This window comes from Fonsecaea nubica (assembly GCF_001646965.1).
Source record: "Fonsecaea nubica strain CBS 269.64 chromosome Unknown Scaff40, whole genome shotgun sequence".
Classification (NCBI taxonomy): domain Eukaryota; kingdom Fungi; phylum Ascomycota; class Eurotiomycetes; order Chaetothyriales; family Herpotrichiellaceae; genus Fonsecaea; species Fonsecaea nubica.
The window spans coordinates 256342-283838 of NW_019173713.1; the positions used below are offsets into that span (position 1 = coordinate 256342).

The following is a 27497-nucleotide window of genomic DNA, read 5'->3' on the forward strand; positions in this document are numbered from 1 at the left end:
AGATGAAAGGAGATTAGCACCTACCCTGTTCAAGGGACAATAAGCCGAAGATTGGTTGTTGCCTGGAATTTGTATCTGAATAAATGTGGCGGCGGTAGATGAAGGATGATGACCTGCACCGCCACAACTTTTGATGCACAGAGGTCCGAATACGTCACCCCCTTCAGAAGAGCCAAAGAGCCAACGTTTCCCACTGACACCCAAAACGGTGATCAGCGAGAGATTCCTCCCCAAGTCGATGCTTCGCGCCTGAGTCTCGCCTTTTCCTACAAGGCTTACGCGGTCTTTCGCTTGTTAAAGTCGTTCTTCAACGCTCGATGCACCTCCAAATGAACTTGACGATATAAAAAGCTCCCTCATCCTCCGCCGGACGCTCCGTGGTCTGATCACAGTCGTTTCACCGGCTCTGATGCGGCACCGCTTTCTCTCACTCTGTTTCGCTCTCGACCTGCCGCGGCTACTTGGGCCATGTGAACCTTAGGCAACCACGATTCCAGGATCATTGATTTTCTGTCAAGCACGGGGCTGTTCGAAGCCAGCGCTCAAAAGATCATAATGACACGTAAAACATCTCTTCCGTATCCCGCCAGTCCCCCACCTCAGCCTCCTTCGTCGAGTTATTACCCAGAGCCACAAGCCAATCTGGTACCGGACTCGACCGATCTCCCTTCCCTACCCTCGTCCTCACGAAGGAATCCGATTGTCGCAGAATCTCCCAGTTTTGAAGACGCAGAGAATCCTTGGTCTGATCTGCGCACGAAAGACCAGAAGCCCGATCGACCGCTGCCTGATGTTCTCAGACCAGGTCAACCTCGCTCATCTCCCGGGCTTGTTAGCAACCCCCAGACTCATGCTCTCTCGAATATCCCCCAGATTCTACGAGCAGGTCGCTCGCAGGAAGATACGCCCAGATCATCATTGGACAGTCAACGCTCCAAAGACTTCTGGGAAGATTCGGACGAAGGAGAAGGTGGTCGAGGGAAGAGCCCAAAGAGGGGACAAATTGCGCTTCCGGATAACGATTTGCATGCGGAGCCATGGGTCGATGTAGAGCCGCCTGAGCAGTCTACTGGGATCAAGAGGAAACCCGTGGGTTGGGGTCCGTCGCCTGCACAATCAAGACCCGATATACCCACTATGTCGGCTTTCGCCTCGAATAATCCCTTTAGACGCCCTTCGGATAATGCTTCAGGAGACGAGCGGATCGAACTCTCTAATGGAGACCAGGATGTGCCTGAAGCAGCGGTGAAGGGCAAAGAGATGGATCGAGGGCATGCTGCGGCCCCTGTTGACCGTTTCCAAGGCTTCAGTGTTGGTAGTGGCACGATATCGGGCCCAACCTATAATATCAAGCAGGACACGCAGACACCAGCAGACTCATGGGGAATTAGGCATCAGACGGGACAGCCTCCCATGCCGCAAGCTCCTCCACCACCTCCACCGATAGAACCTCGATCACCGTTCAGTGAACAGCCACCACTCATACCAGTGTCTCCTCAACATGACTCAGTCGAGAACCAAAACCCTTGGGCCTCGAATGTCAACCTTGTACCTCCCACTCCGTCTCCGATTCCGTTCTCTCCTTCTCAAAAACAAGTATCAAATTATAATAGCGACCTTTTGGACCGTGGACAGCAGAGCGGAGTTGTATCCCTCAAGGATGAACTAGAAACACTCCCCAATGCTGCTCAGGCAGGCGTTCCAACAAATGATGAACCCTCATTGCTAGAAGACGATGAGTCCCGGCCTCCCCTGCCTCTCAGACCGGCACATCGTGCAGAGACCGAGTACTACGACCCGCCCGAAGGACCACCTCCACCCAAACCACTCCGACCGACAATACGCACAACTATTCCCTCGGATGAAGATGTCGCCAAAATGATAGAGCAAAGGAACGAAACATACCAAATCAAACATTTTAGTTGGTTCGATCACGGCTCTCGGAAACTGAGAAGATCTTCGATGTTAACCCAGAATAAAAATGGCCCGTGTCCTCTTTTGGCGTTGGTGAATGCTTTGATCTTAGGAGCGAAACAGGAGTCTCAGGCGGCACTCGATGAAGCTCTTCGGACACGTGAACAAGTGTCGCTTGGCCTCATTATTGAAACGTTGATGGACGAACTCTTGTCGCGAGGGTTTGACGCTGTGGGAGAAGTCATGCCCGACGTGGATGAACTGAACCATTTCTTGATGCGCTTGCGAACAGGTATGAACGCCAATCCCAGATTCGTACCGCCTTCACAACCGGCGCCCAATCTGATGGATGCGGATGACTCTTTGCTGAATATGCCGCAACGGGAACGTGCGAAACAAAAGCTAGGGACGTTTGAGGCCACGCCAGACATGAAACTCTACGGGGCTTTCCAAGTTCCCTTGGTACATGGCTGGCTTCCTGACCCGGGGTCCGAAGCCGCAAAGGCGTTTGCACGATCTGCGCAGACATACGAAGATGCTCAAGCGCTCCAGTTTGGGGAGGAGGAATTGGAATACAAACTCACGACCCAGGGATTAACGACCACTGAGCAAAACATGTGGGAGGACATCAACGCCATCAAAAACTTCCTCAAGACATATCCCACCCAGCTGACTCCTTCTGGCCTCGAAGCTGTTCAAGATTCGATCCCATCAGGCTCCTTTGCCATCATGTTCCGCAATGACCACTTTAGCACGATCTACAAGCACCCTGAAAGTGGTCAAATTTTCACTCTGATCACAGATGCCGGTTACGCGGACCGGGACGAAATCATTTGGGAAAGTCTCGTTGACATCAGCGGCAAACACAACGAATTTTTCTCGGGTGATTTCATGCCCGTCAGTCACCATGACGGTGGAGACGAGTCGTCAACGCATCCAGCTGCGCGACGGTCGTCACAGCTCTTAAGCGTCAGCAATGTGCCTGCGGCTACACCTCTGTCTCCGCAAGAACAACAAGAACAACACGACGCCGACTTTGCCATGGCACTACAATTGCAAGAAGAGGAGGAGCAGCGACAACGTGCGGATCGAAATAGACGACATGGGAGCAACACGGGTTCCTCCAGCACGCAACCACGAAGATCACAGACAGGGAACATTCCGATACCTCTTCGCTCCACACAGCCGCCACCCGAAGTACGGCCCCCGATTCCACCTCGCGTCTCGCGCGCACCTAATCCAGGCGTCAATCGTCCATCGGATGCCTTGGCTGAAGATGCACCCCCCGCATACGAGGAAGCAGCTAAAGGCAGACCATACATTCCACCACTTGGCAGCCCATTGCATCCCTCTTCAGAACCGTCTCCCATGAACTCTAACACGCAACTGACCGGGACCATCAGTAACATCAGCACCCACTCAGCGTCAGGGATGGTTGACACTCCTTCCCATCCACCAGGACCCAATGCGGGCAGGAGGGAACCAAGACGCCGGACGAGTGCATATAATGAGATGTCTCAGTATTACACTAACTCGCCGCAAAGGTTACAGCCACCACAGGGAGTGTCAGGGCCTTCTGGAAGAGGACGGCATGGACAGGATCGAGATTGCATTGTTATGTAGGTTGGAGTGAGGTTTTCAGCGACCATTCGACCAGACTTCAAGAGTCGTAGGGAAGGCACATGGTTATTTCTTCGGTTTGAGACAGCGTTTGAGATACCGAATTTGACGAGATACGGAATAATGAAAAGTTGACCATTCGCGCCTCAGGTGTGCATTGTGAAGGGTTTCTCTGATGGTCCCAAAATCAGCGCCATATGGATGAGAGCCCGGTGATTACCATCATGATGGAGCTAACCTATCAAAATAAGAAAATGAAGGGAATCCTTCCCAATGATACACAGCCCTAAAGGTTTCATAGGAGGACCTCCTTTCCGTTACGTTGGGGTGAGAGAAGACGCCCAGTACAACTGAACCACTAAACATGCTCTTGTCGGGAAGGTCCTCCAGCCCATCATCTGGCCACAAGGAAGAGCAAATGGCGAGTCCCAGCTACTGAATCGTTTCAAATATCTGATGCGGAACCAGAGTTCGCTGTTAGACTAAAGTCATGGGTAGCCAGTGCCTACGACGGCCTCGTGAGTCACAAGAGGGCCTTGTTACTATTTCGTAGAAGTTGTAAAGGAAGGTCCGCACCGTTCCATTAACCCTTCTAGAACCCTTTATCTCTCCTTCACTTTCATCTCACTTTCGACTTGGATTCGAATATCATGTCTCAAAATAAGGATATCTCTGAAGAGAGTACTTCGACGACGCTTTCTGAGGGTCTTACTCGGTCGCTTGTCCTAAAACAACTACTCGACAAACAGGTTGCTACGGATATTCTCAAGCGAACACTATCAGTTGGTTCAGTACAGTCAACCGCCTCAAGCTCGGCGGAGTGGATGAACGCAGGCAGATTCGATAACCGCCCCGATCTGCGAGATATTGGGCGAGGCAGCTGCGGTAGTGTATTCGAGATTCCAGGAACCACGCAAGCTATCAAGAAAGGCGCCAATGCCGACTCGATCTGGACTGACTTCTGCTTGACGAACTGTGCCTACAATAGCTACCTTTCCTGGGCTCGCTTGCTAGCAGAAAACTTCCCTGGACGTCGCACACCGCGAGTGCCTCGAGCACGGCATTTCCACGGGCCTGAGGCCCACGAATTCTGGACTGCGAGCATTTCAAGGTTCCCCAAGGAAGACCAGACTACAGCCGCAGTATTCTACCTCGATCGCATCTTGCCAGTACCTTCCCTTACGCGTGAAGCCCTCATCCGCCAGTTCTACCAGGACGACAAGCAGGTGCAGCACGATGTCCACATCCACCCTCCTAACAAAGACTGTCTCATCCGCGTCTACTTCGGTGAGAACAAGCCGGATGCCACTCTCTACGGCCCAACGGACTCGCTTCGAAATTTCCCTCTCTACCTGGATCAAGCAAAGATGATAGGTCTCAACGTCAACGCATATGCGGAAGAGATGGCCATGGGACTCGCTATTCTACACTGGCAAGCCCAAATTGACGCACAAGACACCGAATTCGTCATTGGCAGCTCGACAGTGAATCCATTTGCTGCGCAGCGCCCGTATCCTACGATTTTCAAGCGTCCGGTATCGTCTATGGACAACTTCAGCCGACGAGAAACCCAAATGTGGATGTTAGATTTTGACAAATGTTCCGCAGTTGACCTGCACTCGAAGAACCCGTCGTCAGATATAGTCCAGAAGTACCTTGTCGCCGTTACCGGAAACGACCCTTACTTCCCACACCCTCGTCGCGATCCCGATCTCTGGCAACGATTCCGCAAAGTCTACCTCCAAGCAAGTGAAATCATTATCACGACCCGGCAACAACTAAAGCCGCGTGTGGCAAAGCTTCCCGCTATGTTGATAAAGCAGTGGGAGCTATGGGGCGATGAGAACATGGCAGCGGAGGAATTTGACCCTTTTGAAAGAAATCCTGGGCAAGAAGAAGAAGAAGAAGAAGAAGACGGTGATGACAGTGAGTCAGAGGTTGATGATGGTGAGGGTGATCATGGAGAAGACAGTCCGGAAAGCGACGCATGAGGATCTTTGCGTTGTGTGACTTTGAAGTCGCGAGCCAATCATGCGGTCAACAATCCGAACTCACGAATCGGCAACGACGTTGTGGGGTGAACATCGAGTAACACCTGGTGGAGCCTTGCATGTTTTAACGCCTCTTCTGTTTGCCTGATATACGTCTCGGTATACTATTAGTCTCTCTATCAGTGGACACAACGGTATGAAGCCTGCGATTTGGAGCGACACGGATCAATCACATGGCTATTAGAGGGGTGGTCAGGAAGCAGAATACCCCGGGACAATCCACCAGGAAATGCTATATAAAGAGCACAATTCCTCTTCACATCCCAGACTTTGTCCTGTCTTCCATCTTCCATCTTCTGTGCTTTCGATCTAACAAGTGAATCTCCTTCTGCTTTGCTCTCCATCTCTGTCCAGAGCCATCAAGTATCGTATCTTGTCTACCATGACAACTCCTACTGCAACCACCCATCCTGACTTTGGCGCCACCACAGATGGCCTCACTGTGGCCGCCGCTTTCTCTGGAAGCATCAAGGACCGCACGATCCTGATCACGGGCGTCAACAGAAAAGGCATCGGCTACACCACGGCCGAGTCGTTTGCGTCGCAGTCCCCACGACTTCTGATCCTCGCGGGCCGCTCTATGGCCAAACTCCAAGAATGCATCGACGACTTGAACACGGCTTACCCAGATGTCGAGTACCGCAGCCTGCAGGTCGACCTTTCGTCGCAAAAGTCGGTGCGCAAGGCGGCGGCCGAGGTGCAGGCGTGGACGGACGTGCCGGCGATCGACATCGTCATTAACAACGCCGGGATCATGAACATCCCCGAGCGGACCATCACCGAGGACGGTGTGGAACTCACCATGGCGACGAACCACGTGGGCCACTTCCTGCTGACGAACCTGATCATGCCCAAGATCCTCGCCGCCGCCTCCGGAAAAAAGGGGGCCGTGCGGATCGTCAACCTGGCCAGCATGGGCGTGTACGTGGCGGCCGTGCCGCTGAGCGACATGGGCTACGAGCGGCCGGTGCGCGAGCTGCCGGACGCGGAGAAGCCCAACCTCGCCATCATGCAGGCGCACAACCTCGTCGTCGACGACACCATGGCGTACATCCCCACGGCGGCGTACGGGGCGAGCAAGACGGCCGCGGTGCTGTTCAGCGTCGGCCTGAACCAGCGACTCTTTGAGAAACACGGCGTCCTCAGCCTCGCCGTCAACCCGGGCGAAATCCAGACCGAACTCATCCGCTACACCGACCCGGTCGTGCGCGACACCATGCTCGCCGCCGCCGCCGAGAGGGGCCTCGTCTGGAAGACCCACCAGCAGGGGTGTGCCACGACCTTGGTCGCCGCGCTGGACGACAAGCTAGGCTTGCCCAGTGAAGAGGACGGCGCCGGCGCCTTTCTCGGTAATTGCCAGGTCCTCAAGGCGCCCGGGTACGCGGTCAAAAAGGACATTGCGGAAAGGTTGTGGAAGTGGAGTGAGGAGGTGACGGGGGAGAAGTTTTCTTGGTAGAAACTGCCTCGGTGCCTGGGTACCTGGGTACTGTAGGTAGAGTTGCTGCGTGCAAGTAGAATGAGTGAATGAATGAACGGGGGCTTCTTCTAGGTGATTTGGATTTGGATTGTCTCTTTCCTGTCCCTGTCCCTGTCTCTGTCTCTGTCTCTGTCTCTGGCCCTAGAAGGGTAGGCTAGAGGAGTTCAAGACAAGAAGAAGAATATGGCCTGGTGGTCTGGGTGCCCGGGTGACTCGTACTGTATATAGACAAGGTGGTGGAATCACCCCTGCACTAACCTCCTTTGTTCAACTCCGACTGTGTTCCTCTGTTTCGTTTCTTCTTTTTGCTAAATGTCATAAGGTATCGTCGTCGTCACACTTGTCAAAGTTCAACTGAGCACTTTGATCCCCGCACCCGTGAAGCCAACATGAGTATACGCGGCGCAGGCTTGAGGTTGAGCTGGCGCTGGGGCTTGAGTTGACTCTGCCTCTGCGTCTACCGCCGCATCAACATCCCCTTCAACATACGTGACGACAACGTCGCCGACGTGCCGCGGGAGGGGATCCGCGCCGGCGCGATCCTCGTCGTCCTCGATCAGAGCGTCGAACCGCTTGTCGCGCGTCACCCTCAGGATCGTCGAGAAGTTGTTGGTGTAGCTGACGCCATTGCGGTACAGCGCCGTGATCCCGCAGGCCAGGCACGCCGCGGCCAGGGCGATGACGACGCTATACGCGACGATCAGCGTGCGCGGGTTGTACGAAAAGGTGTTGAGTGAGCGGTGCAGCGTGGCCGGTGTGGCGATTTCCGTATTGAACTGTTTCGGGGTGCCTATTGTTGATCTATTCGTCGCGACGCGGGTTAGCTAAGAAGGAGACCCTAGCCAAAAAAGACTCTCCCAAGAGGCATGGGGGCTTGGGAGGATGGGAAACACTGGACTGTGAATTTGACTCACTCTGGCACCTCCCCGAAGCGATAACTCAGGGTAAAGTTCTCAAACAGACTCTCCAGAACGGCCGTGAAGTCGCTCAAGTTGACATGGTCCTCAGAAGGCATGAGGTAGGACCCGAGGACCGGGCTGGCCACCAGGCTGCTGAACTGGATAGCACGCCAGTCCGACACATATAGCGGGCTTGTCGTGGTCACGCCGATCACGTAGACGACGTACGACTGCATGAGCGTGAGGTATTCGAACATCTCGGCTGCATCAGTCTCCGTGACGTTGCCAGGCAGGGACAGTGACGCTGGGACCGGTTCAAGCAGCTTGCGTGTGGCGGTGATGGTCTGCTGTCCGTCGCCGCGGAGCTCGAAGCGGACGTCATACGAGGCGTTGTGGAGCGAGCACTCCAGAATCTCCAAGTATCCATCGGCACTCGGGATTATCGTCATGTTGTCCGAGAGGTACAGCGTGTGGTACACCTTTGCCGCGTCCTTGGAAATCAGATCCAGGCCTAGATTGGGGTCCGTGGCGCTCTCCGAGGCGACGATGTTGTTGAAAAACGTCCCGTTCATGTCCGGGCCAAAGGTCTCGAAAGGGTAGAAGGCTGTCCAGAAGAGGAAGTCGCCCGTCTCGTTGATCGACTCTTCCATGGCGGTGGTGATGAAGGAGCGTGTCTCGTTGTTCGGCGCGACGCATTGCACCGCAGGGCCGTAGAAGCTCTGAGTGTACGACAGGTTCTGGTTCGAGGAGCCCCCCGAAACCGTCAAAAGACTGGCCTCGACGAGACTGAGCTGCGACAGATAGTTCAACATGGTTGAAACGCCGGGGAATCGCCACGAGCCATCGTCCAACTTATTGAGTCGGTTGGCCAAAAACGCATCTCGTTGAGCGACGTTGATTCTTACGGCACTGCTGTGCATTCTGGGTCCCACTGAAATGGTCGCAGGCGTAAAAATCGCAGACAACGGTATGAGCCTTGAAAGGGAGAGTTAGATATGGAGGTGGTCAAGTTCTCCAAGGATGGAGCGAGTTCGTCCTTACCAAGTAGTGGCGGCAGTAAGAGTCAGAACAGGATGGCCGAACCAGAAGCGCAGGTTGAGGAGCTCGAATGGATTCCCTAGGACGCCAAAGAGCGAGTCCATGGACCGTACGTCGACAGAGTGAAGCCTCAAGGTGCACCATAGGCATTGCGTGAAGGCGATGGACGAGGAGATGGCCAGGAGCACCTTCACCAAAAATGCCAGGACAAGCCCGGCCGAAGTGACCACCTGCTGCTCAACGTCGAATGTAATGGCGCGCCCGTCGACGCACAAGTACAAGACATGGTGTGACACTGCGCCGATGAGAGCAGTGATGAACGACGCGACCATCAGTGTCGGCGCTCTCCAGTGGATGCGTCGTGTGCGTGCAGGGCGCATCTTCACAAGGGAGGCATCGGATGGTAGGACTTCGGTGTCATTCTTGTTGACGTGCAAGGAGTCTTGATACGTCCATGCCATTGCTGGAAAGACGTGGAGCGCAAACAACTGCGACGAGATTAGGTACAGGATATCTGATGAGAGGCAGCTCGCTCCATCGCAAGTTAAGTGAAAACTCAGTCGCCATGTTTATTGCTCGTTGTGTACAGTTCAAGGAGGGGGCGATATCTGGTCGGTGCGCAGGTTAAGGCAGCCCATTTGAGATAGTCGTCAGTGACTCAGTACCATATAGGCAGATAAGGTCGAGGGCCTGGGTTTCAGACGCCAGGAGTAGCGGGAGGTCATGTATCATGATTTGTTAATGACCAAGAAGGATGCGGTCACTGAACAGGTGAAGTTAGTGCTAACCAGGTTTGCAACGGCCAGAGGGGGCCAGGAATAGCAACAAGGCAGCTGGCCTTAAGGCCCTCTACGTGAAGAAGGTAATATGTCGTCGAATATGGCGATGGCGATTTAGGCGAGTGGAAGTTGAAACACAGACATGTCTGGCGCTTAATTGGGGGGTTCAGCCTTGTGGTCTTCTGCCCGGACATGGTCGGCTCAGCCTTGTCGGAGACGTCGATTATTATTGGTCCGTCGGCAAGGCTACCAAGCCCTCCGCTATCGGAGCGGATAAATTGCCGAGTATCTGTATATGAACTCCACCAAATGCTGTTTACCCAAGGATAACGACTCGTCTCTGTGTGGAGAAGTCGAAGGTCTTTGGGAATCTCCAACTTCTTCCTTCTCTCCTCCTTTGATGTATCATCGCGCTGTCGTTTGACCTGAGGAGAACGTCTGTGGTAGAAAAACCCAAAGCTTGAGCCAATGTCCTGGTGGAAATCCCCTACCGTCTGGAACAGTTTCCGCGAAGTTTCCAAAGCGGTTGTGAGATCCAAGCACCAGAGCCAGTTCAGCATAGGAGGATTGGCATCAGTCCGTGATTGTTCCATCCCTCGACCCAGTTTCAACGCCCAATTTCGTTGCCAGCTATCAAGCATGGCGGCCCCGGCCTCCAACTCTGCGCAGACATTCCGCGTTCTCGTCCTCCCCGGCGACCATGTCGGCCCTGAAATCATGGACGAAGCCTTGCGAGTTCTGGACACTGTCGAAATCGCCTCCAAGGGCCGGCTCAAGTTCGAGTTCAACCACCAGATATGCGGTGGATGCAGTATCGACAAGCACGGGACGCCTATTACGGATGAGGTGCTGAGGATTGCAAAGGAAGAGAGCGATGCCGTGTTGTTTGGGAGTGTGGGCGGACCTGAATGGTAAGTGTATTCCCCCTTAATGTCAGCTTTTCGTCGCTGGTTGCGTTTCATTGCTTGGAAACTGAACGCCTGATAATGACATTCCGTAAAGGGGAACGGCCTGGCCAAACCCGGAATCTGGTCTCCTGCGTCTCCGCCAGCACCTCGACACTTTCGCCAATATTCGCCCCTGTACATTCTACTCCCGCTCGTTGCTGTCACTATCCCCTCTGAAAGCTTCTATCGCCGAGGGCACGAATTTCATCGTCCTGCGCGAGAACTGCAGCGGTGCCTACTTCGGTACCAAGGTCGAAGAAGCCGACTTTGCCAGTGACTCGTGGGCATATCGACGGGACGAAGTCGAACGATGCGCACGGGTTGCTGCTGCCCTGGCTACGACCATGGGCAAGGACGGCAAAGGCAACGGAGGGCCCGCGACTGTGTGGTCCAGCGACAAGGCCAACGTGCTTGCATCCGGCCGCCTGTGGCGCAAAGTCACCTCGGAGGTCTTCGCCAAGGAGTTCCCTAACGTCGAGCTGAAGCACCAATTGGCCGACAGCTTGTCGATGCTGATGGTTCGCAACCCGAAGATGTTCAACGGCATCATCCTCACGGACAACACCTTTGGCGACATGCTGTCTGATCAGGCCGGCGGCGTGGTTGGCACCCTGGGCGTCTTACCCAGTGCCAGTCTCTCTGGCATTCCAGACGGAAAAACTCGATGCAACGGCATCTACGAACCCGTGCACGGATCGGCGCCAGACATTGCTGGAAAGGGCATCGTGAACCCCGTCGCTCAAATCCTTTCGGCGGCCTTGATGTTGCGGTATTCGTTCAACCTCACCGCTGAAGCCGCCGCCATCGAAGCTGCAGTGGCCAAAGTTCTCGACAGCAAGGACATTGGCGGCTTGGAGATCCGAAGCGGCGATCTGGGCGGAAAGGCAAAGACCAAGGAGATCGGTGATGCCGTGTGCAGGGTTCTCGAAGAGCTCCTGGTGAACCCGCAGAGCTCGTAATGGCCGATGCCATTGGAAGTCGTGATACCGCGAATTGGGGAATGGCCGCTGGGCAGACAACCCACCATTTCGGACAAATGAAGAGCAATAACCAGAAGAAAACGGAGAAGGAGGTTGGGGAAAGAGAGTGTTTATACAACTTCAAAAGATATTTCGCCTTGAGATGCTGGAGCTCAAAATCAAGGGGGCAAAAAAGAGTGATTGTGTGTCCATCTTGTGGCCAGCACAAGGCCGCTCCACCCACAGAAGCGTTTCATGCATTTGTGCGTCGAAGAGTTCCACTTACTTGGACGCTATCTCAGAGGATATTAGATCAGACGATATACTTATTCTCACCACGCATGCCCTGTAAGGAGCGTAAGGTGTGCAGATACCTCCAGCATATCAGCACGTACATGAGACTCTACAGTGCAGCCTTGTTCCCACGTTGGAGTAAATACAGGTACATAGGTACTTTTGTCAAGGCATTTAGACGGCCTGGACAGCCTGGACGAACGAACCCATTCCCGAAACAACTCCTGTTTTTCAAAGCGTCAACATTAGCACCCACCAAACCGACCAGCCACTATCCCAAAACATGGAGCTAATGAGATTATCTATCGATGCCACCGACCAAAACCTGGCGCCATGGGTAGGTGGCCACGTAGTCAAGACTTTTTAAGAGTCCATTAGTCCGCCTTATGTTCGGTCGAATGAGGCCCAAGGCTGAACTAGTAGAAACACTAGTATCTGTTGAAGTCTTGGTATTCATCCCTCCCTCCAGTAGGGTAGGTTGGGAGGCAAGCAAGGAATAGATTGTAAGGGGTATCTATCCGGAGAACTTGATACTGTATATGCCGCATCAAGCGTGTACACTGTCGACGTTGGGCCCAGATATCGACCCAAAGCCTTCGCACTCTTGGGATTTGCTAGTCTTGTTGTGGAGGCACCATCGAGGCGCCCAGGTTCAAATGCATTTGCGGGAAGGACAAGGACTGGATCTCGTCCCAAGATGAAGATTCCGTGGACTTCATCGATCGTTTTGGACGGGAGATAATCGACATCGAGAAAACGAGTCCCACAGCTAACCTACCAGCAGCTCTGCATCATGAGATGACCATTCGATCGAGAAGATCAGAATGGCGAACAAAGAAATAGCAGCAGTCACTCATTCATGATCTTTCAGACGTGGACGTGGACAAGAAATGGATTGCGAAGGTATTTCCTCGACAGGTCTAAGCATCTTCAGGTACAAAGCTTCGGCCTGGGAAGGCGAGAAGAAAAGACGGGTAAAAAGCGAGCGACTTTGGGAATGGAAACCGAAAATGGTCTGCGTACTGGTTAATGGGTAGCAAGTAAAACTGAAGCCAGGATCGAGCTGGGCCTTAGCTGGCCATATGTCATGAGCAGAAGCGGCGCTGGGTGATCAGGGAGGCTGCCGTGCATGAATTCTGGACTGCCAGTAGTGTGATCATTGGGCGGTCGTGATGCGATATTGGGGAGGATCAGAAAGACTCCTGAGAGCGTAGATTGCGCAATTCTTCACTAAAGGCTCAGTAAAGTACCAGCAACAGAAACGAGACAGAGACAAGGCTTGATAAGAGCAGGGTATTTTTGGCATCTCCTTTCTTTGGTAGCGGACTATCTCGACATGACAGCCCTGGCGTCTGTCGAGTTGTGTGTATCATTACTCATCACAGGTAGGTGTCGTGTTCGCTGATCAGCCATAAAAATATCTGCAATGCAACGCCATGCCAGGCTCAGAATTGATCTATCACCAAGTCAGTGTCCACAGCAACTTGCCCTCAAAGGTCTTCAAAACTCACCCAGCGTCATGCTCATACTAACATCCGTGCTCTCAACCATTTGTGTGAACTCGGAAAAGCTGATCTTGCCGTCACCATCTTTATCCGCCTCCATGATTGTCTTGTCCACAATCTGCTGCAGTTGCTGATCCTTCAGGTTCGAGCCAACCATCATCTTGAGCACAATGAACAACTCTCCATTGGAGATGTATCCGTCCCGGTCAATGTCGTAGACCTTGAAGGCAAACTTCAGCTTTTCTTCTTTGTTGCCCTTGGAGGAGAAGGCAGAAAGGCCAAGCACGAATTCTTGGAAGTCGACGTCGCCGCCTCCATCTTCGTCGAAGATGGCTATCATTCTTGGAGGGAGATTAGCTAGAACCACCCGGGAAGGAGGACAGGTCCCTATACCTTGTCGCTAAAGGGTTCGAGGACACTTGAGGTAGAGAAAGGAACTCTTCGCGTTCAATGGTGCCGCTATTGTCCTAGAGTGGCCCATGTCAATTTCACCCAACAATATACACTGAAGACATCGATCTCACCTTATCCAGCTTCATGAACCGTTTTCGCAACCTGTCCACTTCATCGCGATCGACTATTGGAGAGGCACTTGTTAGCACGTGCTGGGTTACTCTCCCTCATGCAAGAGCCCCGCGACGACCGCTGTGCAATCCAATGGAGACTTGCGACATACAATTTGAGAAGGAGACAATATTATCGAGGATCTGAGAGCCAGTGACTTGCTGCCGTCTTCGAGCATCGTATAGAGCGGCATTGTTAGGTTCTGCAACGGTGGAGGCTTGGGCGCCGAATGCTGGCGTAGCCATGGTCGGGCGATTGAGGGGTGTGACAATCGCAGTTGGAGTCGTGGGTGTTGTCGCGCTTGAGGGAGGAGGTAAGGGGTTCTGAGGGCTCTATCGAAGGACTCGTCTAGGTGCGTGCAGGTCGAAAGTAGGAAATCCAGTTGAGAGTGTGAGAAGGCTAGTTTGAGAGCTGAAAAAGAGTCTCAAAATTACGGAGTGCCAGGCGAGTTTCAAAGACGTGATGCACATGGGGGCGGCTCTCGCTTGTCGAGGTACCTATTAAACGGTGCCCGATTCGCCCAATTGAGTGAAGCAGCTGAGAGTCACGTGCGGATTGACTTGAACGGGGTTAGCCCAGAGTGCCACAAGTGGCTGGAGATTAATGTGGCTGATTGCAGGGCAAATTTCTTTCCTTCCACAACAGGTTGTGGTATGTTGACTACAGGTGAATTATGAGGTCTGTGAGTGAATGGACTTCAGCGAGGATGACGTTTAGGTAGTAGGTACTTGAGGTCTTAGAATCATCCATCACGCATAACCTTACCTACATATGATGTAAGATATCTCATTGGGAGCAAGATAGAATGTGATATACGGGGTACAATGCGCCTTCATCCCGTCCGGGGTGTTACAGTAGAAATTGGGCGCTCAAGATGGTCAGTCACTGCCAGAATGAGCGCCCGAATAATTTGGCCAGTGTGGGTGGTGCTTGGTGTTTGCTTGGTGGTGCTGCCATGGTACTGGCCCCGAGGCCCCCCTATGAATGCCCAAAGTCACTAGCTTCTAGGCTACCATCACCACTACCACCACCTGAACAACTTCCCGCACCTTGACCCCCCCTTTCTCACTTCCCAACTGGTGGGTGTCCCGCAACTGGTGGCAGCGCAGCAGCAAAGCTGATCCCCCGTCACTCTGCCCTTGGAGTTTTCACCCTCTTTTTCCCACTGCTTCACCTCCAACTGCACCACCACAACTCCAGCACCCTGCCTGCCATCAAAAGTCATCCACCATCGTCGACCTAATTTTGTCCTTTTCATCATTTTGAAAACGGAATAATAGTCAGAGTGCATCAAATTACTAGTGATGCAAAATTGAGGAATTATCGACCCCGTTTTGCTACTTTTTCACCGTGGTCGTTGACGTTGTTGTGGTGCGTGTTGGCTGGTGTGGTTTCACTCCTCCCTCCATGAGGGAGTCACCACTCTGAAAAATTCCTCATGTCCACCACCCGCGGCCGCGCCACCCGCCCAAAGAAACTCAACTCCAAGCAAAATGTCCAGATTTTCCGCGAGGATCAAGTTGATCCTCTTTCCGACTACGATACCCAACGTGCTGCAATAGAAACCGGTGTTGAAAAAGCCGAGGAATCAGTATGTCTTCTCTCGTCCTCATCACCTCTTCTTCCACCGTTCTTCTTGTCGCTGTGTCCTCTTCTCCCTTGCTTAGTCATCACATCTTGGCACAACACTCACAGCTTCACAGGAATACCATCTTCAACAAGCCATCAAAGCATCCGAAATCGCCAAAGCTGATGCCAAAATCAAAGATGCTTACATCCCCACTCCACCTACCATCGCCAGTGATGTCCAATATGACGTCCTGTACCCAAGAGGGTTTCAACAACCCGCCACCTATATACGCTCCTCCGCCACGGTCGAAGACTGTGCCGGAGTCGCGTATTGCATGGATGAGGAAGATGAACTTGCCTTGAAATTGATCAACGGTAAATTGCCTGCTGGACAGGAGCCGTGCACCGAAGACCAATTTGAAGTGGTCATGAATTTTTTCGAGGAAACCGCGCAGGCAAAACAACCTTTTGCTGCCGTCGATAGTCCCCCCGTCTTACCTTTAGAAGAACTCGAGGAGCAAATCGATGATACCATCCCTCCTTTTGTCCGCAACCTTTCCAGGTTCATATATGAGCACTGGAAATCACGGCGCTCGGCGACTGGTAATCGTCCATTAGCCCCTCGGCTAAAGTTCGAGACTGGCCAGGAGTCCGACGACAGCGATCCATATGTATGCTTTAGACGGCGTGAATTGCGACAAATTCGGAAGACCAGAAATCGTGATGCGCAGAGTGCTGAGAAGCTGCGAAAACTCCGCATGGAGCTCGAGACGGCGAGAAACATGCTGCTGATGGTCAAGCGAAGGGAGCAGCTTCGCAAAGAAGCTCTTGAGGTCGATCAACTGGTCTTCGAGCAGCGGCAGGCACTCCGTGACACAAAGAGGAAATTGGGTATGAAAGGCGACGATGACCTCCTCATCAATCAAAAGGTAAAGCGACCCCGTTCGACAAGAATGGACTTAAACTCACCTCCTTTCCAGAAGCAGAAAATACCCCCAGGCATGACGCCCAATCAAGCCGCCCTCGCCCAGCAGCTCAGAATGCCCATGGCTTCTGGTCCTGGTCCCGAACTGCGCACGCTGGAAGAAGTTGCCAATGCTCGGGAACGTGAAGTGCAAAAGGAGATTCAAACCAATGTTGAGAAACACATCAGATGGAACGAGGGTTTCGTCGACAAGACCATGGCACCTCTTACTCCTGAGCTTGAAGACGATTATCCTTCGCCTGGCGAACATTTCCGTGAGGCAATGGCTGCGACTGAATATTTGCCAACACCGCCAGCTAGTATCTCGGATGAAGAGTCACAGGAATTGCCGAATGGGACTGACGTGGTGATGAAAGACGTATCCCGACCATCAACACCTTTTCGATATGCCAGTCCCGCGGATGAAGATTCTGTCGGACATATGCCTTCCTTCAGACGGAGGATAGGTCGTGGCGGCCGCATCATAATTGATCGAAGGCTCCCTCGAGTGCGACGAGACTTCACGGCAGATGATTGGTCCAAAGACGATCGGTTCAAATTTGACTCGGACGACGACGATTTCTCTGACACCGATCCCACTGTACCTGACTTAACTTTTGCTCGCATGTCCCAGCGAGCGTATCTGATCGGTGCGAGCCGACCTACCGATGCACAATTAATAGCAGCAAGGAGATCACAGTCTGAGGCCGCAGGCCCAAGTCACTCCTCTCCAGCAGGACAGCATGCACAAGCGACACCTGCACCTTCTTGACATGTCATGATTATTTTGGATAACATCTTTTCCCTTATCACTGTCTCAGAGAGTACAATTCACAAGACTCTCTTCTCAGCGTTCGGACGATTCCGGGCTGTTGTTAAGATTCCAGTGGCAACAGAATCGCCCTCGTTGGTGGAATTGTACAATGACGCATCAAGTTCCATGGGGCTCATGAGCTTCCTGGCGGCGACGTTGAGCCGACAGGGTCGTTTGAAGGATGATAGAACTGTACATAGTACCGAGGCCAGCGCCTTCGCAGATGAAAATGATGATAACATCGTAAAATATGTTGTTTGAAAACCGAGAGTCGTGCGTTGCTCAAGCCTGTCACTCCGATGGCATATTGTGGTCCTGAGTCGCAGCCGGGTTGAGGCAGGATGCTGCGACTGCTGCTGTCGAGTTTTAGCTGCGTGTTTTCCCTTTCCGCGCTGCTTTTTTGGGTTTGTTGTCCGAGTCATCGTTGATTTGCCGTTTGGCAGGCCTTGCCGTGATCTCTTGGTTCATTTGTGCAAGGTGGGCTTGACACAATCCGATGAGCCGGTGGAATATCTCCTTTTCTCCGACTCTGACTTGCAGCGCCATGACGAATCGATGCTTGTTACAACCAGAAGGAATTAGAGTTGGGTCTGGTTCGGAACGAGCCAGCGCATCCAAAAGAGATCGGTCAACATCCAGAGAAGTATCGTATTCTGAGACCCTCTTTGTGAGAACAGACTGTAGTAGCGTAGCCTCGTTGATGGTGATGGGATCTTTGTGAGTCGTTTTGGAGGAGTCGAAACACATACCGCGCAGAAGTAATTGTAGTGGTCCCGGTATGGCCTGTGCAAGCTCTTCTACCTCCGGTGGAGGTCTGGGTATGGCATAGCCATCATCGATCCAACCAACTGATTCAAGTTGTTCCGCTCGATCCAACCATGCCGCATACCTCGCGCAATCTGTCGTGGAATCCTTCACGCAGTGCTTCACGCAATGCTTCTTGCGTGCTTCTTCAAGAAGAAGGTCATGGGATATCTCGACAACATCATATTGAGCATAATTGTCAGTGATGTAACCGTACATGCGGAGGAGATCTGAGCGTGGGAGCGGGCCATAGTCGTTGAAGATCTGTTCGTTGGCGTTGATCCGCTTGGTAGATCTCATGATCAGGTAGTCATTTTCTTGAAAAAGTCGTGCCTGCATTCAAACGTAACAGTCAGTCATTAAACAAAGCAAACGGGCAAAATAAAACTACACACGTTGTTTCTGTCAGCATCTGCGTTGAGCATGTCAGCGAAAGGCACCATCCCTTTGAGTGGCTCGTCTTCGTCATCGTCGACCTCCATTTCGTCCTCCGAACCATTGTTCGCATCATCTCTGTCATCATCCTTGTCAATGTCAAAAGCATAGGCCATAATAGAGCTTCCTGCCATATGAGCAAGTCTGATCAATTCTTTTGTGCGGTCTGCGTCACTGTGACCAGCAACAGGAAACAGATCAGGATGTGAGAGCATAACCGGCAACATTTCCTCTTTCCAAGACTCTTCAGTGTCGTCCTTCCTGATCTTATCAACCACAGCACTGGCTTGTAACGTTTTGAGCTCTGCATCGTTCCAGAACATGAGACTGTCGAACTTTGTAGGAAGGACTTGGAAATAGGCGTGCCATGGTGACTTTTCTTTTCGTAGGTATTCGTAGATTAAAGTGACAATCAAAAGTACCCACTGCCCGGATTCGTTGAGAGGTTCGAGCACCGCAGGTGGAATGCTTGAGGTCGTGGCTGTGAGCACGAGAGACCGAGGAACAGCGAATAATTCCTCATCCTCCTCAATGTCCTCAACAGCAACTGGAAGAAGTCAGTGATTTGATTCGAGATGAAAATTGGGCACATCAGACCAGCTCCCCTTCCCGCATTCTCGGTCCTCAGATCCTTGAGCTGGACCTTGGGACTCAACCGAGTCCCTTCAGCGGCCGTGAACCATTCGACGAAGTGAGCAGTGGCCTGGTCGAAATCTAAGCGCCCAACTGATTCTACAACGCCAACCATGACTATAAAAGAATCGATGTAGTCAGATACAAGAAAAACAGAGTATGAGAATCGAGGAATGGGTAGTAGTTGTGTGGGAAGAGGAAGTATAGTGGGATGAAGAATGACCGAGATCAGTTGGCAGCCAAGAACGGATCAATTTCATCATCTCCGATTGGCTGGAATGCCTGTCAGCCTCTGGCAGTGGCATAAATCGACTCCACACTTGGCTCAATCCCTGTGATTCAGAGCCTCGAGGGGACTTTTTTTGACCACCAGATCCATCAGAGTCGACCATATCTGTGGTTCTTGTGTTGAAATCTGCACTGGTAAAGCGCTCAACGAATCGAGTCTGGCCGAATCTTGTTCATTCATATACCCTCCTGCGCCCCGTCGACTCCACCACCAAGGACTCCACCGATATCCAGAATTGAGGCTTTCTTCGCGCTGGACAGGAACACATACTGATCATCCGCCGACCATACCAGTGGACTCTTAGACCTGAGAAACGTACAAAGGTGCCGTTTTTCTACCTAGCTCACAGCCGTCCTGCCAACCTCTACTTCAACCCAGCGCCGGCATCGGTGCAGTCAACAAGAATTACGGCCACACTCAAGTCAAGTCGGTTTTGAGTGGAGGCGTCCATTCGCGAGAGCGTCAGGGCAGTTCCGACACATTTCATCAACATGATCGCGCTCGGCCTAGAAGGCTCCGCCAATAAACTGGGCGTGGGAATAATCCTGCATTCCAAGGACAAGAGGCAGCCGGTGCAGATCCTGTCGAACATTCGACATACCTATCATGCTCCTCCCGGCGCGGGTTTCCTGCCCAAGGACACGGCCTTGCACCATCGCAGTCACGTCGTGGCCCTGGTCTCCAGCGCCCTCCGTGAGGCGAACCTCACCCCCGCCAACATCGACTGTATATGCTACACCAAAGGGCCCGGCATGGGTGCGCCGTTGCAATCCGTGGCCCTGGCCGCGCGCATGTTATCTCTCCTCTGGGGAAAACCTCTGGTAGGTGTGAACCACTGCATTGGACACATAGAGATGGGCCGATCTATCACGGGCGCCACGAACCCGGTCGTCCTCTACGTCTCCGGCGGAAACACCCAGGTGATAGCATACACGTCGAATCGGTACCGCATATTTGGCGAAACGCTCGACATCGCGGTGGGAAATTGTCTGGACCGGTTCGCACGCACGTTAAACATCCCCAACGATCCGGCGCCCGGGTACAACATTGAGCAACTCGCCAAGTCTGGCAACATCCTGGTCGACTTGCCCTACGCGGTCAAGGGGATGGACTGTTCGTTCTCCGGCATCCTAGCACGTGTCGACGAGTTAGCCACCCAGGTGAAGAACGGCACGTTGAAGGACCCAAATATTGGGAACACAGTCTCACCAGAGGATCTCTGCTTCTCGCTCCAGGAGACCGTCTTTGCGATGCTCGTCGAAATCACCGAACGTGCCATGGCACACGTCGGTTCAAACCAGGTCCTGATAGTTGGGGGAGTCGGATGCAATGAGCGCCTGCAGGAAATGATGGGCACCATGGCGAGGAGCAGGGGCGGCGACGTATATGCGACGGATGAGAGATTCTGTATCGACAACGGGATTATGATTGCGCATGCGGGATTACTCGCATATCAGACCGGTTTCACGACGACGCTCGAGGATAGTACCTGCACGCAACGATTCCGAACCGATGATGTGTTTGTTGCATGGAGGGATGAATAAGTCTTTTCGTCAACTCGAATGGACCATAACGACTCTATATTATGATGACTCTGACATGTCTTCAGAGTGGAGAAAGGCTGTGTGATATCTGCTCTGTCACACAAACTCCGTGCGAGCACCACCCGGTTACACAACTCCTAACTAGTGTTTATGAATCCATCAAACGCTCAGCAATGTTTTGAAACCGACCCATATCCATCAAGTCGTCAAGAAAAGAAGTCCCGCGATGATTCATCATTCCGCAGTTTGCGCCCTGGGAACAGGCTTAAAGGAGATCGTAGTCACATACTACACATTGTCAGCGGTCATGCCAGTACTCGGTCCACTCCATACGTACCTTCTTCTTGTATCGGGTCGTCACACTCGTTGCAAGAACACCATTCTTCACGCTACTAGTCATGAGATGGTTTAGGACGGTATGGTTTGGAAGAGTCAGAACGCTGTTATCGTCCTTGACCGGCAAAATACCGTTCAAAATAGACCGGCTCAGAAAGAGTGGTAGGGCTGGTGGATTGCCTAGTTCCTGGATGATCTGGCCCGCGGCCTTATATTTCGGGTCTTCCTCGGCCAGGTCGACATCGATCAGGTATGGTGGAACGACTTGACGCCAATCACCCATTGGAATTTCCTCAAGATGTGGCTCTTCCACATCGGAGTCTTCGGGTGTCTGCTCTCCGGATTCGGTTTGTTCGCGGTGTTCCTCTGGTACTAGTGATGTAGCCTTTGTACCAGGTTGGGTGCTCTCTCTTCTGGGCTTTGTGACATCTTCCGTCGCAATTTCAATGTAGTTGACTAAGAAATTGTTGAAGTCAACTGCTGTTGGTAGCTCGGCACTGGTCACCATTTCTCCGTCCACCACGAACTTAAGATGGTGGGTTCCTGATGGCAGGTTGATGGTGGTGAACATGCCAGGCGCGTTCTTCCTATAGAGCAAGTATTAGCATCGGAAATCATACAATTAAGAGCAACGACATCAACATGGGCAAGTATTGATCCCTCGAGTATGGGGGGATGGATGACCCAGTTTGGCAACCCCATAGCAGTCGAGACCAGAATGCAAGACAACAAAGAGACAATCACGGCAAGGCGACCTACCTCGGATGCAGTCTGTATTTCTTTTCCCAATTGGCAAAGGTTCCCGTAACGTAAACCTTGTGCCCGCCTTGATTCCATTCAATGACAGTCGGAACAGTTTGAGTCGTAGGGTGGACTGCGTAGGGCTGCAGTTCTTCGCCAACCTCATCCTCAGATTGTGTGGTCGTGCTCAGCATAGAACTTCTTCTTCTCAACGGAGGTTCCCCAGTGGACAGAGGATCGTCAGTCTCGAATATCGGGACGTCGGCATTTCCCTTGTCAACCGGCACCAGAGTTGGTGATTCCGGTATTGGTACATCAGCAATAGGCAGAGGAAGGCGAGGAGGTCGAAGTTGTGCCACAGGTGCATAGTGTCGATCTTCGTATGCGTGACCCTCGGGAAAATCCTCTGGCTTCTGATCAAAGCGTTCCTCGATGGTTTCTTGTTTACTTCGTGACATGGGTACATCCATCGGACCCGAAGGCTGTGGGACAGCAACAGGTGGCAGACTCGGGTTCTGATGCTTCTGTCTGTATTCCAGCTCATTCCTCTTCTCTCGAGATGTCCTCGAGGCGGACCTCTCGATCTTATTGGTTCTGGCATGAGAATCAGACGCAGAGGCCTGAAGGTACTGCTGTAACGCGGGTTTCTCGAGATGCTGAGAAGTGGTTTGGGCAACAGCGGTGTCTTTCGTGGCAGAAGCGTCAACGGGTGTGCCTCGACCCTGTGAGAGAGCTTGAATGGAAACCCTTTGGTTGATCTTCCGTTCTCTTTCAGCTTGCGGCGTGCCAGATCTGGAACCCGAGCTCTTCTTATCCTCTGCCGATTGTTGTTGGCCCATGGTGAATGATGAAGTCGATTTTGACAGCACGAAATTCAAGTGTCGTGCGACACCTTGCGGAAATGGGTAGGAAGGGAGCCGGTCAAGGAAGGCCAAGTCAGGGAGATAGGAAGTCGGAGCGGAATTTTGTTGGCTCCAAGTGTATGAGCATTCGGTGTTGTGTGCCCAATTCCAAAAACAAGAGACAGACCACAACCGGCCGGGCAGGAGTGTCAGCAAATTGACGGATATGTGGACGTGCCCTCCGAGCTCTGGTGACGGTGGGTTCGAGGTTGAGAGAACTCTGAGTGAAAGGCAAAAAGAGGGGCTCGAATCAAGCGGGCAAGCAGCGCAGGTGAAGTGAAGGCTGCGCTAGTTCAGGCTGCTTTCGGCCCGGAGTGAAGAGTGGATGCCCGCTAGAAGAGCGTCATTATAGTTAAAGCTCCAACTAATTCCAGGAACGTTTGCGGGGGAGCGAGGCGTCATCAGTGTGTTAGAGTAATTAGCACGCGTTACGGGAGCATCTTCTGACTGATTTGAGGCTCAGTTCTAACATACAGGTAAACAAAAAATTTCAACCAAATGCTGGAGCTCCCTCAATTGTTGCACAGCACCTGATTTCGGTCACGGCGCCCACGATCCCTCGACGAGGATTTGCCAGGTGCCGCGTCTTCGCTATGGTTCAGCGACTGGTCCAGGAATGAATGCTACCAGCGACTCGAGTTGGCCGGCATGGCTTTCAGTCACCGGAGTCGTCCTCTCGTACACCTTCACCATCTTCTCCTACGCGCTGTATCCTGTCTTGTTTCTCTCAAGAGCAATATGGTACATTCTAGCGTCTCTATCGGCGCCCTTTATATACATGGGGCTTGTCATCGCTGACGCTTTGCTGCTTCCATGGCGCATCTTCGCTACTTTCGAGGTCTGTCTCCCATATCCGGCGCCTTGATTGCCCGAATCAATTGCTGACATTCACACAGCCGCTTTGGTACTTCCTCGGTAGTGCGATTCTGCTGGGCCTATTGTTCGCTATTGCCTTACATTTCACCATGCGCGCCATTGTTGTTGTGTTCCGCCTTGATCACAGCGCTCCGCGGCCGATTCCAGCCAGGGGCCACGATGCCATCTCATACAGAAAGGCAAGGGAAGCAAAGAAAAAGAAACAACTAGAGGAACAACAGCGGCTGGCTGCCGAGGCCCGATTGATTGCTTCGCAACCTCTCTTACAGGAAGTGGTTCGGGAGGCCAGAAAGATGCCCTTGTCAGGTGCGGTGCCTGCGGCTTCGCTGAGCCCTCTGAGCCCAAGGAATACGGCACCAAGCTGGCCGGGTCTTTTGCAGGAGACGATCCTGGAACATAGCGATGAGGACAACAGTGATTCGGAATTCAGCGGCGAATCTGCACTTCCAAGACATTCTCTTGCTATACGCTGACGTTCCCTGGCTGTGGAGGTCTCCTCGGGTTGAGCGACAAAATGTCAACTAGTGAGTCCATGTACATCACAGTTGCAGCTGGCGATCGACCGAGCCTGGTGCGGGCACCTCCAGGTACCTCGAAACTTACCCAAACACTTCGACCGCTGCTGCATCGTCCATGCTTGGAGCCTGACTTGGCGCGCGTGTTGTCGCGCCCCAGCGCCGTCAACGGCCACATTGGTTCTCGGGCAGTTTTTGCTCACGATGGTGCAACAATGCACCCACGATTCTGGGGCTATTCTGTCACCTTTCGACGGTTGACATGCTGTGCTTTGAGAAGAGCTTTCAGACCTGCCATACTTGCTTGGTCGTATTCGGTCTGAGAATTGCTCAAGGTGGTCAACGCTGTATATTGTGGATCGGTCTTTTCATCTTGCGCGCTGCGAAGCATGATCTGGGCCAAGAACCAGAATTGCAAGGCGTCCTTCATAAAGCCGGCACCTCGCCATCGTCCCTCTGAAAGCTCTCCTGTCTGTTCGGACGGTGATGGTGTTCCGAAAGCTTGTCGAGTACTCCCCTGCGAGCCGAGCATCCATATGCAGTTCCAATTCCGGAGCCAATTCTGAATCGATGTGCCACTGTGCTGGAGTCCGATTGATGTTCGGATACAGAAAATCACAGAATGAATCGCTGTCATATGTCCACCCATGTTAGAAAGCACTCACTCATCCAGAACGCCTCGTATCAGTGCTGAGCCACTTACCGATGATCAGAATACCCAGGTTCACATAACCGAGGTGAGTGAAGAATTGGACAGTCTCAGAGTCCATTTTGCCGCTGGTCAGGATGTTGAGGGCCTCTGCGGTTGCTAGGCGACGATCTCTCCAGAGAGGGTGCGACATCCACGTCCTCAAATGATGGAAGCAGTCGGATTTCGAACTCGCCTGAAAGCAGGCTTCGGGGCAGACTAGGCCAACGCGCAACTCAGAAGGGAGGATCCTGGGAGGCATGTTGTTCATCATGACAAAGCCACTGTCCAGGACAATGATGTAGTTTAAAGTCCTGGATGGACAAGCTGTCAGTAACACATATCAGATACGGTTGTGGGGACGTGCAGAACCTTATGAGCTCTTCTTTCAATGCAAACTCCTCCCAGTCGAAATCAGCCAGGGTGAGAGACGCTAAATCCCCATGCATCGCGTTGCCGAAGCCCAATTCTCGAGCCATCTGGTCTCGTTTAGCTTCAGTCATGGCCTGACTATTAGTAGAACATGGAACTTACCGCGACCACCTCTCCATAACGGTGCTTTCTCACACGCCGTCTTGCTCGCTCGTCTCCTTCCCAGTATTGGTAGAGACAGATGGCATGAGCCGCTTGGAGTGCCCTGAGTCGCCTGTTGAGGCATGCCGCGTTCAACGCCGAATAAGGTGAGCTGTCACCGAAATACTCGTCACCAAAAATCATCTCCTCTGTCGCGTCACAAAAGACCTTGGCCCAGTGACGGTCTTCGGCGTCGACGGAATAAGTCGCCCCGATCAGAACCATTGCTGCAATCAGAGTGTATGGTGCGTTGTGGTAGACGAATGTTGCTCGGTGGACCACCGGCCAGTGCGTATACCACGTCAGCCAGTAAAGATCGATGAAGCGTCGGATGTTGCCAGGGCTGAAGAAGCTGCTCAGGCACTTGTCCAGTGTCGCACTTGGCTTCAACCGAATGGGGCTCTTTGGAGCCTTGTGGATGATGGTCGAATTTAGTCTTGCCACGATCTCCTTTGTAACGCTGGAGAGGGGGTCTGAAGCACTTGTCTGGTTGGTCTTGTCGTCACTCTGTAAGTGCTCTGGTATCATCGTACTTGACTGCCTGGGCTCCCCCGGCAGCAGAGTGTTCCCGTGCTGTGAGTAGGCATCTTCTGGGCCAAGCAACAAGCTTTGCATCCAGTGTTTGCACGCAATGTCTTCGGGCATGTCAAGTATGAAATTGGGGAACTGATCGACGACTGGACTCTCACTGGTTTGTAATATCTCGCTCTCCCAAGGGGCAGGAGGACGTGTAAGCTGACCGAACTGTCGGAAAATGTCGGGGTCAAACGATGCGGCAAGTCCTCTGGCCGATGTTACTCGGACAAAGAAAGGAAGAGAGTCCTGAGTATCTTGGCTTCGAAGTTTTTCCCAGGACTCTCGTTCCAGCTGCGACGACAAGATGGACTGTATGTTTCCTAAGCTCCATGATTGTGCGATTGAGCCGTCTTCAAAGAGGATGGGATGCTCGCGATTGGAGCCACAGACACTTTGTTGAGACGAGTCCGACCTGCGTTGTTGATCGAGTTCCGAGACAACCTGACAAATTTCAAAGTGTCTCAAACGGACATCCCTGGACGAGCCACTTTCGTGAGCTAAAAATTCCAGCAGCACATATAAAAAACCCGGGGAACTTGGAATTGCTTGCCACACGTGCCTTCTTCTGAAAGTCTTCCCACATCTAGAACATAAGAAGGGTCTGTAACTCGTGTCTGGTGACAACCACGTCTTAGCGACTCAGTCATCGGTTCCTGTGCAACCGTTCTTCCACGAGGGGCCGGGCTACAACAAGGAATCGCAAGGGGAAACAGCACTTGTCGAGTAGTGTCTGTAAAAGTACTTACGCGTGACCATATGACGACGCAGGTGTTCTTTTCGGCTGAAAGTTCTCGAACAAATTGAGCAACTGCTTGCAGCAGCAGCTCGCGCAGTTTCGGTCGGAAGACTCATCTCATCGCAGGGGTTACCGAGGCATCTGTAATGCACATTTCCTGAATATCACAAAGCACACTTGGTTACATATAGCACATATGTACTATGCTGGACCACTGTGGGACGCTGTGCTGAATGTCAAAAGATGAGCTTCGGCAAAAATCTAGATCGATGAATTATGTGATCCCGCCAAGTCCAAGATTAGTCCGGGTCCCAGTGCAAGGCACGAACGAGTCACGATTGATAATCTATACCGAGTATGAGATGCACTAAGCCTGGCCAGCGACGCCACCTCCTCGGTCCCATAACCCCCCTTCATTAGACCCGCCCCCCCCCCCCCCCCCCAGACAATAAACT

General features: G+C 52.6%; 11 protein-coding genes across 11 annotated transcripts; 7 read left to right on the forward strand and 4 right to left on the reverse strand.

The window, feature by feature from the left end:
* Window positions 1-555: 555 nt before the first annotated feature.
* Window positions 556-3537, forward strand: AYO20_06428 (hypothetical protein; the record flags this gene model as incomplete). The annotated part of the gene is made up of 1 exon (XM_022644719.1): window positions 556-3537. One exon carries the CDS (start codon window positions 556-558, stop codon window positions 3535-3537), a length of 2982 nt encoding a protein of 993 aa, XP_022499387.1.
* A 647-nt stretch (window positions 3538-4184) lies between these two features.
* AYO20_06429 (hypothetical protein) lies at window positions 4185-5525 on the forward strand (the record flags this gene model as incomplete). Its single annotated transcript, XM_022644720.1, has 1 exon — window positions 4185-5525. The coding sequence occupies one exon, from the start codon at window positions 4185-4187 to the stop codon at window positions 5523-5525; it is 1341 nt and encodes a 446-aa protein (XP_022499388.1).
* Window positions 5526-5967: 442 nt separating this feature from the next.
* Window positions 5968-7041, forward strand: AYO20_06430 (hypothetical protein; the record flags this gene model as incomplete). The annotated part of the gene is made up of 1 exon (XM_022644721.1): window positions 5968-7041. One exon carries the CDS (start codon window positions 5968-5970, stop codon window positions 7039-7041), a length of 1074 nt encoding a protein of 357 aa, XP_022499389.1.
* A 371-nt stretch (window positions 7042-7412) lies between these two features.
* Window positions 7413-9460, reverse strand: AYO20_06431 (hypothetical protein; the record flags this gene model as incomplete). The annotated part of the gene is made up of 3 exons (XM_022644722.1): window positions 7413-7863; window positions 7977-8936; window positions 9003-9460. The coding sequence occupies 3 exons, from the start codon at window positions 9458-9460 to the stop codon at window positions 7413-7415; spliced, it is 1869 nt and encodes a 622-aa protein (XP_022499390.1).
* A 957-nt stretch (window positions 9461-10417) lies between these two features.
* On the forward strand, window positions 10418-11684 carry AYO20_06432 (3-isopropylmalate dehydrogenase; the record flags this gene model as incomplete). Its single annotated transcript, XM_022644723.1, has 2 exons — window positions 10418-10689; window positions 10781-11684. The coding sequence occupies 2 exons, from the start codon at window positions 10418-10420 to the stop codon at window positions 11682-11684; spliced, it is 1176 nt and encodes a 391-aa protein (XP_022499391.1).
* Window positions 11685-13423: 1739 nt separating this feature from the next.
* Window positions 13424-14292, reverse strand: AYO20_06433 (calcineurin subunit B; the record flags this gene model as incomplete). The annotated part of the gene is made up of 5 exons (XM_022644724.1): window positions 13424-13434; window positions 13490-13824; window positions 13877-13950; window positions 14008-14060; window positions 14160-14292. The coding sequence occupies 5 exons, from the start codon at window positions 14290-14292 to the stop codon at window positions 13424-13426; spliced, it is 606 nt and encodes a 201-aa protein (XP_022499392.1).
* Window positions 14293-15485: 1193 nt separating this feature from the next.
* AYO20_06434 (hypothetical protein) lies at window positions 15486-17352 on the forward strand (the record flags this gene model as incomplete). The annotated part of the gene is made up of 3 exons (XM_022644725.1): window positions 15486-15638; window positions 15751-16545; window positions 16597-17352. 3 exons carry the CDS (start codon window positions 15486-15488, stop codon window positions 17350-17352), a joined length of 1704 nt encoding a protein of 567 aa, XP_022499393.1.
* Window positions 17353-17760: 408 nt separating this feature from the next.
* AYO20_06435 (hypothetical protein) lies at window positions 17761-19381 on the reverse strand (the record flags this gene model as incomplete). The annotated part of the gene is made up of 3 exons (XM_022644726.1): window positions 17761-18531; window positions 18594-19180; window positions 19231-19381. 3 exons carry the CDS (start codon window positions 19379-19381, stop codon window positions 17761-17763), a joined length of 1509 nt encoding a protein of 502 aa, XP_022499394.1.
* A 665-nt stretch (window positions 19382-20046) lies between these two features.
* AYO20_06436 (tRNA N6-adenosine threonylcarbamoyltransferase) lies at window positions 20047-21099 on the forward strand (the record flags this gene model as incomplete). The annotated part of the gene is made up of 1 exon (XM_022644727.1): window positions 20047-21099. One exon carries the CDS (start codon window positions 20047-20049, stop codon window positions 21097-21099), a length of 1053 nt encoding a protein of 350 aa, XP_022499395.1.
* A 234-nt stretch (window positions 21100-21333) lies between these two features.
* AYO20_06437 (hypothetical protein) lies at window positions 21334-23015 on the reverse strand (the record flags this gene model as incomplete). Its single annotated transcript, XM_022644728.1, has 3 exons — window positions 21334-21387; window positions 21437-22022; window positions 22195-23015. 3 exons carry the CDS (start codon window positions 23013-23015, stop codon window positions 21334-21336), a joined length of 1461 nt encoding a protein of 486 aa, XP_022499396.1.
* Window positions 23016-23694: 679 nt separating this feature from the next.
* Window positions 23695-24427, forward strand: AYO20_06438 (hypothetical protein; the record flags this gene model as incomplete). Its single annotated transcript, XM_022644729.1, has 2 exons — window positions 23695-23916; window positions 23975-24427. 2 exons carry the CDS (start codon window positions 23695-23697, stop codon window positions 24425-24427), a joined length of 675 nt encoding a protein of 224 aa, XP_022499397.1.
* Between the last annotated feature and the right edge of the window lie 3070 nt (window positions 24428-27497).